Below are 15,529 nucleotides of genomic sequence, written 5' to 3' on the forward strand. Positions count from 1 at the left end.
ACCCCTCTATTGTTCTACTTAAAAAAGGTTTTCTGGAACTGTAATATTAATGACCCATCCTTAGCATAAGCAATAAATATCTGATTGGTGGGGTTGGGGTTCCAACCCCCGGTATTCCCATCAATCAGCTCAATGAGTTGCAGTACAAGGGACCGCCACAGCCAAAAGTATGCGATGTGCCTGGGTAAACAATTAGGGAACCTTAACATAGCCAATTAATGGGAGATCTATGAGTTGGTTCCTCATGAGTCATATTCATCAAACAGTTTGCTTCAGAATTCTGGTGTAATGCTGTTTGAAAAGTCACCCACAAATTTTTTGACTTTAGGAGTTTTTACTCCATTCCTGGCTAGAGCTGACATTTTTTTTTTTAAAAAGGGGGTGAGCTTAGCCGAATCGGGTGTGGCTGTGTGCAGTGGATACATTTACCATTATGTACTCCACACAAGTGGTGTAAATTATGATAAAAATATACTCCAGTCCATGCCCAGATTACATTTCTTGAGGTGGTGCATGGCAACCAAAGATCCATCAAATTCAGTAAGAGATACACTCTTCATCAAGACTGGTGAACAAAATGCCAGGGACATAGTCTTTAATATATTAAAGCGACATTACCAACTTGGACATTAAACTGATAGTGGTGGGTCAGAACTCTGAGACCCATCAATATGGGGAACAGAGGTCAACTGTGACTTGGAGAGGATGGACACTCTGCTGTTTCCATTACTCCTATAAAAATGAATTCCATGCGCATGCACAGCCACCTTTTTATATCTTCACTGTCTGGCAGCATTGGCCCGTGGCCTCCTTACTATGTACTGTAGGTTAGGGGATTAACGTTCCATATAAAAGTGGGTTTCCATGATGGGATCTGCATCTATCAGACATTTATCCTGTTGATATGCCAGACGGCAATAAAACCCTTTTAAGGATAGACCGATCAGCAATATAACAGTCACAGAAACCCCTGTAAAAGAAAAAACTGACTTTCCACACCAAAAATATTTAATTTCTTCTTAGCTGAGACCAAGATGTAATGATACAGACCTAAAGAATATTGTGCAATCTTCTGTGTGCTTCATCCATATGACATCACAGAAAACATCACACTGAGGACATCCTTGATTCTAGACACGTTTTTTTTTTTATTTCATCATTACACCAAAAGTCCTGTTTCTTGGTGTATCTTACCCAGATCTGCTCTAACGGAAATGACTGACTATGGCACTGAGGGTCATTTTGACAGAAAAAAATAGTGCCACATGCAACACTATTTTTCCAGTCAAAAATGTTCAACTGTGCAAGGAGGAATCCTAGAAAAGCCTCCGATGTAAATCTGAGCAGAACCCTACTGGTTAGTGCACATAAAATAGGTGACATCAAATATTCATATATTTTAGATATCAAATTTCATGGCTAAAAAAATGAACGTTCTGAAGATTGCTCGACCGTAAAGTAGGAAATGACTCGTTACTATCACAACTGACATCTGCAAGTGTCCAAGGCCAGTAGCAGGGTTGTGAGCTCTCTAGTAAGGATATAGACATATCTAAATGATATCAGGAAGGACAAACATAGATAAGAGTGACTACATTTTATTTTCAGTTAGTATTAGCTTAGATTGTAAGCTATATATTCAAACACTATGCAGCAGCACTCTGCAATTAATAACTAAATGAACTCCACCATTGCTACACACATAAAAACCATAAGGTGCTTAGATTTGATCAAAAGAGTGTAAGCTCATCCACCAACGACAAGCTGACTTTTTTAAGATTGGACTATGATTCCACAGACTCATCTCACCTCGGGCTCAAATGAACTGGTTAAGAACAGGATCCAGCTATACTTTGCTGTGTTTAAAAACATTATGTGAAAGATAGGTGGATAATAGGGTATATAGCCTTGTAGGTGGCCAGACAATCTAATGCACAATGCATGAAAAACAGACAGTGGTGAGGTTCTTAGTTAGCAGTTTTGATCAAAATTGTGTAAACCCATCCACCACGGGCAAGGTGACCTCTTTTCGATGGGTCTCTGGTGCTACATATACCTCTCAATATGACTATGCCTCAATAGAAATGAGAAAGAACTAGATTTAGCTATGCGTTATAGTAATTAAAAATCGTATGGAAAGATGGGTGGACAAGAGGGTGCACAGCCTTGGAGGTGATCACACACCACAAAGCACAATAAAGAAAATAGAGAAATTAACTAGAACAACGTACAGCACTAATTAGTTAATTCATTAATTAAATGCTACTCAACAACCCTCTGGAAATAATGACCTCATGGACTCCACGATAGCTGCAGAAGTAAAAACTGTGAGGGGCTTAGTTTACAGTTTTGAACAAAATTGTGCAAGCCCATCCACGAGCACAAGTGCACCTATTTTAGGTGGGAACCTTATTCTATAGCCTCACCTCTCAATGTGCTTAGGCCTCAAATTAACTAGGAGAAGAACATGATCCAGCTATACTTTAACTCTTATTAGAAGACTTATTTCGGATATCTCCCATTGCACTATTTTTTTCGGTGTAAATGAATGTTATGGATTTAGCCACCATTCAATGAGTTTTTAGGATCATTCTTGCAGACTTATTCCATAAGGGCTTTTGTCTTCAGTAGTAAATATGAGGCCATCCCATCAGGTGAAGCAAAACTGATAAAGTCATTGAGGGCTAATCAGGGTCAAGTCCAAAAAAGTATTTGTTTAGAATTGAGGTTCTTCGACAGTGAGTTGATTGCAAAGGTCCTGGATCCTGTTATCAGAGAGGAAACCTGTCGAGAGTCTTTGTTGTTAAAGTGATCATGGTCATTTAAAAAATGATCTGTCCTTATGAAGCATGGATCAGGTTCTCTAGAGGGAGAGACATTTTTTCAGCAGCTCAATACTCTGGTTAATATAGGGCATATGAAAGGAGTTGTCTAACACAGAATATTCCTATAAAAAAACGAATCCAACTCAGGACACAGCAAGTTATGGAATTTAAAGAGGATATTTACAGTACTTACATTAATTTTGAGAAATTTTGGGAAAACAACTATGGTCAGACACCATTTTTCCTAACAGCCAGTTTTTGGATTGTTCAGGTCTTTAGTATGGGTTAACCAGCTACTAAGATGGGACTTGGTAGGATTAGATACTTTTCTCTATCCTTGTAATATTACCTTAAGGCGGAGAACTTGCTTCATCGCCATCTTGAGCACCCCAACACCAAGGTGCTTGGCCCTTCTTCTTTGCTGCCCTCAGCTCAAGAATATTTTTGCCTTTAGTTGAAGGTATAAGGAATCCTACTTGAAAAAGTAGCTGCCAATTGTGCTGTCTGACAACCAACTACATTTAAAGGGAAATTATCAGCAATTTCATGCTGCTCTAACCACAAGCAGCATAAAATAGCGGCAGGATGTTTTATTGTGAAAGAGAAAACACAACTGAGAAAAGAATTGGTCACAGGCGGAGTGTCCATCGGGTGGATTCTCTCCTCCTGGCTAAGCTTGATTGACAGGTCTCTCCTTATAATGATAGATCTGTCAATAAAGCTGTATGAGGTTAGAGGTGGATTATTCAGTAGGCATTTTTCCTTTCCCTATGCCCAAACACTTCCCCTTGGGCTCGGTTCTTTCTCAAGCTGAATTATGCCAAAGCTTTGCTGTATTTCAGAGGTTAGCGCAATGGCTAGGGCAGCATGAAACGGTTAACAGGGTAAGTATCAGTTAGTTAATATATCCTTAGAAATAACAATATCATAGGACCCTGCAAATAATTCTTCAATTTATTATTTTGCTTATAGTGTCAGGAAAAGACAGAAAATGTGCTCTGACTGCAATATGCCAGTGTATTTATAGGATACAGTTTTCCAGGAAAATGCCCAGCTACCCAGTGTGGTGGTTGTAGGTTCCCAATAAAATACTAATAGATATATATATATATGTTCTAATTTTACAGTCATTTTTTTTTGCAAATTGTTTGGCATAAAGGTGCAGCATGCCATATTTTATGTTAATGCGGCACCATAGGGAAAAGCACACGGGAAAAAAATAAAATTGCCAGTGCATGCAGTGACGAGCGATGCAACTGCTGAAATAGAAGCCAATTATAATTTAATACCTTTCTTTTGAGACTGCAGATTAGCTACGTTAAGTTGCTTTATGCATGATGCCACAATAGAAGGACACCTTTCAGATCACCCTTCATTCTTCTGTAGTAACTTTTTGTTTTTTTATTTTTAGGGGACAAACATAGAAAATGATTTGAGGAAAAGAAGATTAAGTTCATATCATGTTTCCATGGACTTGTTGGAAGATCCTATATTAAGGCAACGAGCTCTGAGTATAGCCAGCAATCTCACCAACACAATGGAAGGTACTCTGTACCATTTTCATGCATTTATTGCTAACTTTTAAGCTAATTGTCAATGTATTTACATGTATGAGAACTATTCTGACCGGAATTAAACTTATGTGGGTTGTCTGGCTTTCGAAAAGATAATTAACTTGCTTTCCAAAACCAGCGCCACTCTTTTTCATAGGCTGTGTGTGGTATTGCACTTCAGCCAGATTCACTTACATGGGCACCTGTCCAGGCGCTAAATATGATTTCAAAACTGATGCCAGCGGACATATAACTTGTTTTTCATTCATCCGGGGTTGGATATATATGAGCAGCCAGATTGTTTAACGTCTCAATTCCCACCAGTAAAATATAAGCAGTATGAGATTATACTGGTACGGCATATCATCACTGGCAACCTTTAATAAGACCAACCAAGGACACAGGAACATCTATTCTGGACCAGAAGGGGATTGAAAGTGAAAACTTTTTTATCTAATTTATTTTAGGACACTTGTTTTTCTTTTTTTTTTTCAAACTTTATCTTTAAAAAACTATTAATTCCTAAAAATGTACCTATCTTCACTAATAACACATCTACGAAAAATGGCCAATTTTTCATATATGGTAATTTAGGACTCTGATAAGATTCAAAAGGGTTATCCCCAACTTCATAGATGGCTATTGTGAGATAGTGCTTGGAAATACAAGCATTTTTGCAATTTATTGCTTATTAAAATATGCAGCCGTTCTTGAGATATTAAAAAGGTTGTCTACTATTTTAGTATTGATGACCTATCCACAGGATAGGTCATCAATGTCTGATCGATTGGAATCCGACACGTGGCACCCCTGCCGATTAGCTGTTATCGGTGGTGGCCAGAAGTACTCACTCGCGGAGATGGCCGTCTTCTGATAGTGGCCGCCGCAGAGTACTACAAATCTGTTTCCTTTTGACTTGAATTGGAGGCGCATGTGTAGTACCCTGCGGCAGCCACTATTGGAAGACGGACAGCTTCCCAGGTGAGTAATGGCGGACGGCATCCGCCGCCACCGATATCAACTGGTGGGGGTGCCGGGTGTTGGACCCCGGCCGATAAGACATTGATGACCTAATCTAAGGATAGGTCATCAATACTAAAAATGCTAAAGTAGTGGACAAACTCTTTAACACTTTTGTTTACAGCTCCCCAGTTTTTGGGAACAATCACAAAGTCTATTTTTCACAGTAGGGTAAACTCATGTATGTAAATTTTACAATGTTTATGTTTTCATGGAACTAATTACTCCACCTTATTTTATCTTTTTTATTTAATTTTCTTTTATTTCATTTAAATATTTAGTTGTTTTATGCATTTATTTTATTTTGCTTTGTTAAATTACTCTTATAGATTGTAAGCCCTCACTCCTCCTGTAACTGTTGAACTGTGTTACTTTGTATTGTTTTTATTGTCTGTACATGTCCCTACTTAATTGAAAAGTGCTGCATAAATTGTTGGCGCTATAGAAATAAAATTATTATTATTATTATTATTAATTACTCCACAATATTTTATCTTGTTTGTTTTTTCTTTTTTTTTATTCTTCTTTATTTCACTTTATTTCCTTTTTATTTAATAACACCACCATATTTTACCTTTTTTCATTTCATACTCTAGGATTAATGGCTAGTATCCTCTTGTTTTTATTTTAACTGGTTGTTCATTTCTGTTTGCCTAGGATATTTGCTGACGGTGGCCCATTGTCACTCACATTGACTTACACAATGTAGACATGGAGAAGCTAGATTTTGACTGCTGCAGGCAAATTATAATGCTGGCCCTACAAAACTCTGTCACTTTCTGTATATGGCTTTAATTTTAGAATTAGTTATGCTTTTGATGTTAGTAGTATCCAGAAAAAAAACTATTGTTGAAGCTTTCTGTCCATTGAACATCGATAGGAATTCTAATCGAAATGTTGTACTTCACTATTTCATACTCTTACAGGATTATCAAAGAAATGTATACAACCCCTGGCAAAAATTATGGAATCACCGGGCTCGGAGAATGTTCATTCAGTTGTTTAATGTTGTTGAAAAAAAGAAAATCACTGACATGGCACAAAACTAGAGTCATTTCAAATGGCAACTTTATGGCTTTAGGAAACACTAAAAGAAATCAAGAAAAAAAAATGTGGTACTCAGTAAGGGTAATTTTTTTCAGACCAAGCAGAGGGAAAAAATTATGAAATCACTCAATTCTGATGAAAAAATTATGGAATCACCCTGTAAATTTTCATTTCCAAAACGAACACCTGCATCAAATTAGATCCGCTCGTTAGTCTGCATCTAAAAAGGAGTGATCTCACCTTGGAGAGCTGTTGCACCAAGTGGACTGATATGAATCATGGCTCCAACACGAGAGATGTCAATTGAAACAAAGGAGAGGATTATCAAACTCTTAAAAGAAGGTAAATCATCACACAATGTTGCAAAAGATGTTGGTTGTTCACAGTCAGCTGTGTCTAAAATTTGGGCCAAATACAAACAACATGGGAAGGTTGTTAAAGGCAAACATACTGGTAGACCAAGGAAGACATCAAAGCGTCAAGACCGGAAACTTAAAGCAATATGTCTCCAAAACAGGAAATGTACAACAAAACAAATGAGGAACGAATGGGAGGAAACTGGAGTCAATGTCTGTGACCAAACTGTAAGAAACCGCCTAAAGGAAATTGGATTTACATACAGAAAAGCTAAACAAAAGCCATCATTAACACCTAAAGAGAAAAAAATAAGGTTGCAATGAGCTAAGGAAAAGCAATTGTGGACTGTGGATGACTGGATGAAAGTCATATTCAGTGATGAATCGCGAATCTGCATTGGGCAAGGTGATGATACTGGAACTTTTGTTTGGTGCCGTTCCAATGAGATTTATAAATATGACTGCATGAAGAGAACATGCAAATTTCCACAGTCATTGATGATATGGGGCTGCATGTCAGGTAAAGGCACTGGGGAGATGGCTGTCATTACATCTTCAATAAATGCCCAAGTTTACATTAATATTTTGGACAGTTTTCTTATCCCATCAATTGAAAGGATGTTTGGGGATGATGACATCATTTTTCAAGATGATAATGCATCCTGCCATAGAGCAAAAACTGTGAAAACATTCCTTGAAAGAAGACACATAAGGTCAATGTCATGGCCTGCAAATAGTCCGGATCTCAGTCCAATTGAAAATCTTTGGTGGAAGTTGAAGAAAATGATCCATGACAAGGCTCCAACCTGCAAAGCTGATCTGGCAACAGCAATCAGAAAAAGTTGGAGCCAGATTGAGGAAGAGTACTGTTTGTCACTCATTAAGTCCATGCCTCAGAGACTGCAAGCTGTTATTAAAGCCAGAGGTGCTGCAACAAAATACTAGTGATGTATTGAAGTGTTCTTTTGTGTGTTTGTTTTTCATGATTCCATAATTTTTTCCTCAGAATTGAGTGATTCCATAATTTTTTTCCCTCTGCTTGGTCTGAAAAAAATTACCCTTACTGAGTGCCACATTTTTTTTCTTGATTTCTGTTAGTATTTCTTAAAGCCACAGAGTTGCCATTTGAAATTACTTTAGTTTTGTGCCATGTCTGTGATCTGCTTTTTTTCAACAACATTAAATAACTGAATGAACATCCTCCGAGCCCGGTGATTCCATAATTTTTGCCAGGGGTTGGATATACTTTTTAAATAGTTTTTGTATGATTGCGAGCAGAGTATATCAACTCCTGTAATGAGGGTGGCGGGTCCTGGTCGTCATGAGAACAATACCAATCGCACAAAAATCCCTTGAGAGGTGCACAACTTAGAAGACAATAAGCATACAGCTCCTCTGAGTGCGCACACACAGCGAAGTATGGGTTCAAGAAAAAAGAAAAGACTGTGATTCATCAAGTATTTTTACTACAGACTTTTGGCGTAAAACTGCTTGAAATGTAGCAACTTTTAGTGTATTTAATCCAGTTCCAGACAGCTCCACTAACTTTTGAAAAGAGGGGCAAAGTTTGGGCATGACAAAGCACTCCTGACAAATGTATTATAATTTACAACAAATACAAATGTATCATAATTGTAAATTACAACAGCCCCTGGCTGACAGACATTTCTGGCGGTGGCACACGGCAGTTTAAAGGATGCGTGTAATTCATTAAAGAGCCACATGCCTCTTAATGAATTTGGCACGTCTTACTCCAACGCTCGCTTCATTAAGACCAGTGTACAAAAGGCCAGTCTTAATGAATCAAGACCATACACTTTCTATTAAATCCATACTCCTCCGCTCAGTGTGTGTGCTCTTAAGAAGGAACTGTGTGCTCCTGTATACTGATTTGTGCTTCTGTCTACTGATTTGTGCTTCTGTCTACTGTTCTGTGCTTCTGTCTACTTATCTGTGCTCCTGTCTACTGATCTGTGCTCCTTTCTACTGATCTGTGCTCCTGTCTACTGATCTGTGCTCCTTTCTGCTGACCTGTGCTCCTGTCTACTGATCTGTGCTCCTTTCTACTGATCTGTGCTCCTGTCTACTGATCTGTGCTCCTTTCTGCTGACCTGTGCTTCTGTCTACTGATCTGTGCTCCTTTATATTGATCTGTGCTTCTGTCTACTGATCAGTGCTCCTTTCTACTGATCTGTGCTCCTTTCTACTGATCTGTGCTTCTGTCTACTGATCTGTGCTCCTTTCTACTGATCTGTGCTCCTGTCTACTGATCTGTGCTCCTGTCTACTGTTTTGTGCTTCTGTCTACTTATCTGTGCTCCTATCCACTGATCTGTGCTCCTTTCTACTGATCTGTGCTCCTTTCTACTGATCTGTGCTTCTGTCTACCGATCTGTGCTCCTTTCTACTGATCTGAGCCCTGTCTACTGATCTGTGCTCCTGTCTACTGTTTTGTGCTTCTGTCTACTTATCTGTGCTCCTATCCACTGATCTGTGCTCCTTTCTACTGATCTGTGCTCCTTTCTACTGATCTGTGCTTCTGTCTACCGATCTGTGCTCCTTTCTACTGATCTGAGCCCTGTCTACTGATCTGTGCTTCTGTCTACTGATCTGTGCTTCTGTCTATTGATCTGTGCTTCTGTCTATTGATCTGTGCTCCTTTCTACTGATCTGTGCTCCTTTCTACTGATCTGTGCTCCTGTCTACTGATCTGTGCTCTTGTCTACTAATCTTTGCTCCTGTCTACTGATCTGTACTTCTGTCTACTGATCTGTGCTCCTGTCTACTGATCTGCTGGCAAGTAAAGGAACAAAGACTCTTAAAGAGTGTCTTCTCATCTCATCTGAGACATTACTACTTACATCTGAATTTAAATGAACCCATTACAACTCTCCCAGAGGTTTTTTTTTATTTATGTAGGCATCACCTAATCTACTCAGCTAAACTACTGGACCCTACAGACTATAAAATCACACTTGTCTAATAATACAGTATATGTAGACATTAATGAATCTTTGAACATTCACCTTGCCTGCATTACTCAGATAGGGAATTTTCTTATTATGACCATTATTTGCGAGATTTGTCAAAGGAGTCTTAAATGTTAGCCTCTGGATTTAGATTTCTGCTGTGTTGCCTTTCTCAAACATTCACACATCTTTAAATAGGGAAAGGCATCATAAATGAAAAAAACTAAATAGGACCCTATACAATAAAACCCTTAATTAATTCATGATCCTCTAAATTCATTTCATCTTGAAGAATTCCAGATAAAGAGTGTCTGCAAATTGGTAATATGTTCTTTAGCTTCTAAAAAAAAGTTTGTTTCCACCATTTATTACAAATCCACTTTACAAACCAAAAGCATTATTCGATGAGCAGAACCTCCAATGATGTGGAAATATATAAATCTAACGCTATCATAACCAAGGCACCAGGAGTGTACAAGTAGGTGCTATTCGCAAAGAAAGTACAATCTGGTAGGGTCAACAGCCAAAGTACATGTAGTAGAAACCACAGCCCTCAAGTTCATGCAAATCAGATAATCTTACTTTGTGAAATATCAGGATAAAGAAAAAATTCAGCACAAAAAAGGGCATGCATGAATTGAAAATTATCTCATACATGAAGTATTAAAGAGGATCTGTCATTTCCTAAAAAAAAATTGAGTTAAATACCTTATAAAAATCCCTGAGATCCCCTGATTCTGCTGCTTTTTTTTCCATTTTGAGCTGCGTCGCTCCTTTGCTTAGATATTCACAATTATTGCTCTTGGAGCACAATATGTGAAATCTCTCTTTGTAGTGCAGCTTGGCATTTCTCTACAGTTTTTTCTTGGAGTGTGTACTCTCACCCCTCCCTCTATGATGCTGCCATTCAAAGCTCATCAGTGTCTAAGAATGCTAGTGCTGTGATTGGCAGCATCCAGGAGGAAAGGGTGCCCACTTGCTCTACAAACAGAGATTTCACATACTGCACTCCAAAAGCAATAAACGTGAATATCTCTGCAATGGAGCAATGCAGCACAAAAAGGAAAAAAGATACAAAATCAGGGGAGTTTAGGGATTTTTTTAAAATTTATTTAGCTAAATTTATTTTGTACAAGTGACAGATCCTCTTTAAGAGGAATACGTCATCAAAAAATGTCCTGTTGCTGTTGCTTGAAGGGATTTCCCATGAATATAGTACCCTCCAATTTAATAATACATGTCATAACTTTAAATGTTCTAATTTGGGGAGTTGAAAAAAAAAATGTAGTTTGTCAGCAATCTTCAGATATACTTGGATAATACTGGTGTGCTCTTATTGGGCAGATTGGCCAGGCTTTATTTTACTAGGCCCATAGTTAATTTTACTTTTTTTGTCTGCTTTTATGTATTCTACAGAATTGGAAGAATCCAGGCAAAAATGTCCACCATGTTGGAACAAATTTTCCAACACATACTTGATATGGGACTGCTGTGACACTTGGCTAAAAATAAAGCATGTACTCAATGTAATAGTCATGGACCCATTTGTCGACCTCGCGATTACCATCTGCATTGTTTTAAACACATTATTTATGGCCATGGAACATTATCCCATCACCAAGGAATTTAATGATGTTCTCTATGTTGGAAATCTGGTAAGTTCTTCTGTTGCTGAACATATTTACTTGATAAAATATAGTATTTGTGCGATTTTCCGTTCCCTAGAGACGTCTAATAAAACCACCGAGATGTGCCATAGGTGTCTTCTATTATGTAAGTTCAATTCTCAGGCTAAAATTGAACTCGAGATCAAATCAATCTCATTATGGGTCAGGACTCAACCAGAGAAAAGAAAGATGTCATCTCCAGCTTGGAAGTGTGAAACTTTATCTTGATAATAGAAAGGTTGGCATAGAAACAAGACAAGGAATTTGACAGGGAATTCTTATTTCAAAGAACAGTAAAAGTAATAAAAAATTGAGTATTTCAGCACGATAATAGGGTAAAAAAAATGACGGAAAGAGAAATGTTTTGGTTGATTAGACTTTAGATAGTGCAATTTTTTTTAATTCCGTGGACAACATCTTCACATTTCACGCTAAATAACCTAGTAAATTAATTCTTCAAGTTACTACCATTGTGTGGAAACCTAGCAATTATGTATTTTGTTTTCTTTCATTTCTGAAAAATTTTAATTATATTGTTTTTTTCTAATTCTTGGTGGATTTTTCAATATTTTCATTATATATGTTATTACATTTTTAAATCCCTTAAGCATATTACTGTTTTATATATTTATTTTAAACATATGTTTTTGCATACTCCTTTACCTAATATCTTGTGATCTGTTTCACTATGACACAAGCTTAGGCCGGTTTCACACAACATTTTTTTTCACACATGTCCTATCCTATATTTTTGCAGATAGGCAACAAACCCAGTACCATGAATGCACCTTTTGAAAAGTCAGGTTTTGTTTGTTTGTTTTTTTGCAAAAAAGTAGACATGTTCTACATTGATCCATGTTGCGGATCGAATAGAGATGAGCAAACCCAAACTGTAAAGTTCGGGGGTTCGTACTGGACACCTAAAGTCCGGTTTTGAACTCCAAACATGAACTTCTCCTGGAAGAGAGAGAGGGAGAGAAAGAGAGAGAGAGAGATTTTCCAGCTCCAAAGGTCGGGTCCCTATTGATTTTTATGGGGTTCGGGTTCAGGTTGAAGTTCGAGTAAAGTTCTGGTACCCAAACAGAACTTTGGACTTAAGTTCGGTCAAACCTGACGAACCCCAACTTTCATGGGTCCGCTCATCCCTAGGATCAAACTCGTCAATGTCAGTCAATGACTCTGTAAAAAATATACTTGTAAATCGGTAGAGGAAGCTAAGAATTTTTGGGGGTTTCAAAACAGATGCAATAATGATTGACAAAAATGATACAGACCAAAGATGGATCCAGCACACTGAAAAAAACACAGACCATTTTTCCACATATAGCAAAAGAAACTGATAAGTGAAACGATACTTAGTCTATGTTCCCACCCTGAGTGTTCAGTGAGTTTTAGCAAATTTTCTGCACCATTTCTGCACCCTTTAAGCAAAATAAGTTAGTTGCATTTTTTCGAAAATATGCAGGGTAAAAATCTCACCAAAAAATCATCATGGGAACATAGCTTTAAAGTTCTGAACGCCTTGCTCCTTTTTAGACCACAAGAGTTGACATCACAGTTCCCCTGTCTTCGATTGGGTTACCAGGAAATCAAGGGGTTAAATTACCACAATTTGCGATTCTTCTTATCCCAAATATAGGCACCATGGGAGGGGGGGGATGCAGAGGATAAGTCCTATTTTTTACAGCTTGGTACATGTCTCTGATGTGCCTAATAACTTGATAATGATTAGAAGCTTTGCTATTGCTGCATTTTTTCCAAGATCAAAAAGATCACAATCGACGGGACGGTAATTACATCACAATATCTATTATTTATTATGTTATTCATTGAAATCAAACGTATTGTTTATAAATAAGTAAATTGAATTGAAAATGTAATTTGATGCAGATCATGAACTGTGGGTAATCCTGGTCCCAATGACAAAATATTGTCGGTGGGATTTGATTTCCATTTGCCCACAAAAAAACTGAAGGGAAACAGTAATCCTGCTGGACTGGATGAAATTTCTGGCTTTTTGCATCTCATTTTTCAGATTTACTGTGTAGACTGGGACAGAATCAGCATTGTCATCTCAGTTATCAATAATTGATAACAGAATTTTTGTTTTTTTCCCTTGAAAACAAGAGAAACAGAAGCCCAGACTTGTTTTCAGCCAAATTGTATCATGGTCCTCACAAAGACCATAAAAATAAAAAAATATCTAGGGGAAATTTTTATCCTGTTTATTGTTTTTGTTTATAAATACACGATTTTGCTACAGTATATTGTCAAGAAATTACACTTTAGTTACTGTAAGGAGCTGCGCACTTTGTTTATGCTGGATCTCGATAGGTTATGAATCGATAATCAACAAAGTAAATGAGTAAGGGCCGAGAACGGCAAACTGCATTTTCATTTGCCAATGAACATGAGAGAACATACATTGATCTACCGGTCTAAAAAGCTGCAAATACTGCAGTACCGGCAGGTTCAGTGCACTGTTTACTCAGTGAAAGCTCTGACTCTGCAGAATGGACGCTGCTGAGCTGGCACTCCTGAAGAAGTGCAGGCGTCTTTTATTGAACAGAGCCACTTGAAGCACATCTAATAAAGGCTTCATTTACATTGAAATTGGAAGCCTGTAGATCACATCTATTCAATGTGCTAACATGCCAGGGCTGAGATATGCTAGTCTTGGTCAGTGTGGTTGGGGGTGATGCATTTATTAGTTGGGAAGGAGCTATGTGAGAGAGAATTTTACAGCCAAAACCATTGTTTTCAATGCGGTTCGTATTCTGGTTCAAGTTCGGGTACAGTTCTGGTACCCCAACCGATCTTTGGAATAAAGTTTGGGTCGGGTTCCAGAACCCGAAGTTCCATGGGTCTGCTCATACCTAATTGGGATGTATGTAAAATGCACTAAAATCTTAAAGGCGTTGTTCTATCTGGGACATGTATAACTCATCTCCAGCAGATATATGTGTATCTCACTGCTGGGGCTTGCATCTGGTTTAATAATGGAGCCAAGTTTTAAGAACGCTCAGTGATGCAATGGTTCTGCTTGTGCAGGTCTCCATAAATTTGTGTGGAAGTTCCAAAAATTGCCATGCATGCTGGCTTCCCATATAGGTGGATGGAACCACTCCCACATTAAAGATGGGTCACCATTTTTAAAATAGATTCTGAATCCACATTTATTGTGGATATGCCATCGATGCCCAATATGGGAACAATCCTTTAATTCAGTGTGAATTACACCCATTAATTGAACTCACAGAGTGATCTGTATACATCACTATGTGCAAATGTGGCATAACATAAAGCATACTATCCAACTTTCAAAAATTGTACTATGGAAAAAATCAACAGTTTTCAAGGCATGAACACTCCCCTTTTTCAAACCCAACCCGCTAATTGTGTGATTGGATGACAGAGCTGAGTTTTATGATACATTCAGGAAGTGCTGACTTCAGAGGCTCCTGCAATGATTGAGAGATTTGCAACTCCTCCCAGAATTTGGAAGATCTTCTCCTTTTCCATAGTCATCCCTAATGTCCCTGAAAACGTGTTAAATATGGTATAAAGGTTGCCTTTGCACCAAGGCTCTAGTACCTTCACATGTAAGAAAATATAAGAAGTAATATAATTACAGTAGAAACAAAACTTGAAGTTAAGGGTTTGGGTATTTTTGCAATTTTTATTGTTCCAGTGCAATAAAAAAAAAGAATTAAGTAACTTTGCAAATAGTTGTGATTTACAACATTCTACTTGTGTACATCTACTATACTGGTCTTTGTGTTTCCATGGTTACAGACTACAAACAAACCTAAGTGTAGTCTGACACTGAAGTCATGTGTCACTGACTTCCACCTGACCTATTTTTCTAGCCTAAAGACCGGAGGGGCTAACAGAGCAGAGAAATACAGGACAGCAGAATCAGGCGACATGGAAACACATAACTCTGGACAAGAGCCAAATAACCCAAGCTATAGAATATTAGAAATAAGTAAAACTATTATTAAAGCTTCCTTATTTTTTTTTTTAGATGTGGTTTAGTGTACGCTTTATGTTTTAGGTGCATTGGAGCAATAATAAAACACAATCGCTCGTA

The 15,529-nt window shown here is 37.8% G+C and overlaps 1 protein-coding gene across 9 annotated transcripts in view; it reads left to right on the forward strand.

The window, feature by feature from the left end:
- The window catches only part of LOC141161754 (sodium channel protein type 2 subunit alpha-like), a 254,893-nt gene that overhangs the window by 117,333 nt on the left and 122,031 nt on the right, over positions 1–15,529 (forward strand). For all 9 annotated transcript variants that reach the window (XM_073647029.1, XM_073647035.1, XM_073647030.1 and 6 more), the window contains exons 13-14: positions 4,237–4,369; positions 11,186–11,424. In XM_073647029.1, coding sequence (XP_073503130.1) covers positions 4,237–4,369; positions 11,186–11,424 — 372 coding nt within the window. The remainder of the gene's footprint in view (positions 1–4,236; positions 4,370–11,185; positions 11,425–15,529) is intronic.

This window comes from Phyllobates terribilis, unplaced genomic scaffold, assembly GCF_046119375.1.
Source record: "Phyllobates terribilis strain yellow unplaced genomic scaffold, ASM4611937v1 Scaffold_9__5_contigs__length_417890890, whole genome shotgun sequence".
Taxonomy (NCBI): domain Eukaryota; kingdom Metazoa; phylum Chordata; class Amphibia; order Anura; family Dendrobatidae; genus Phyllobates; species Phyllobates terribilis.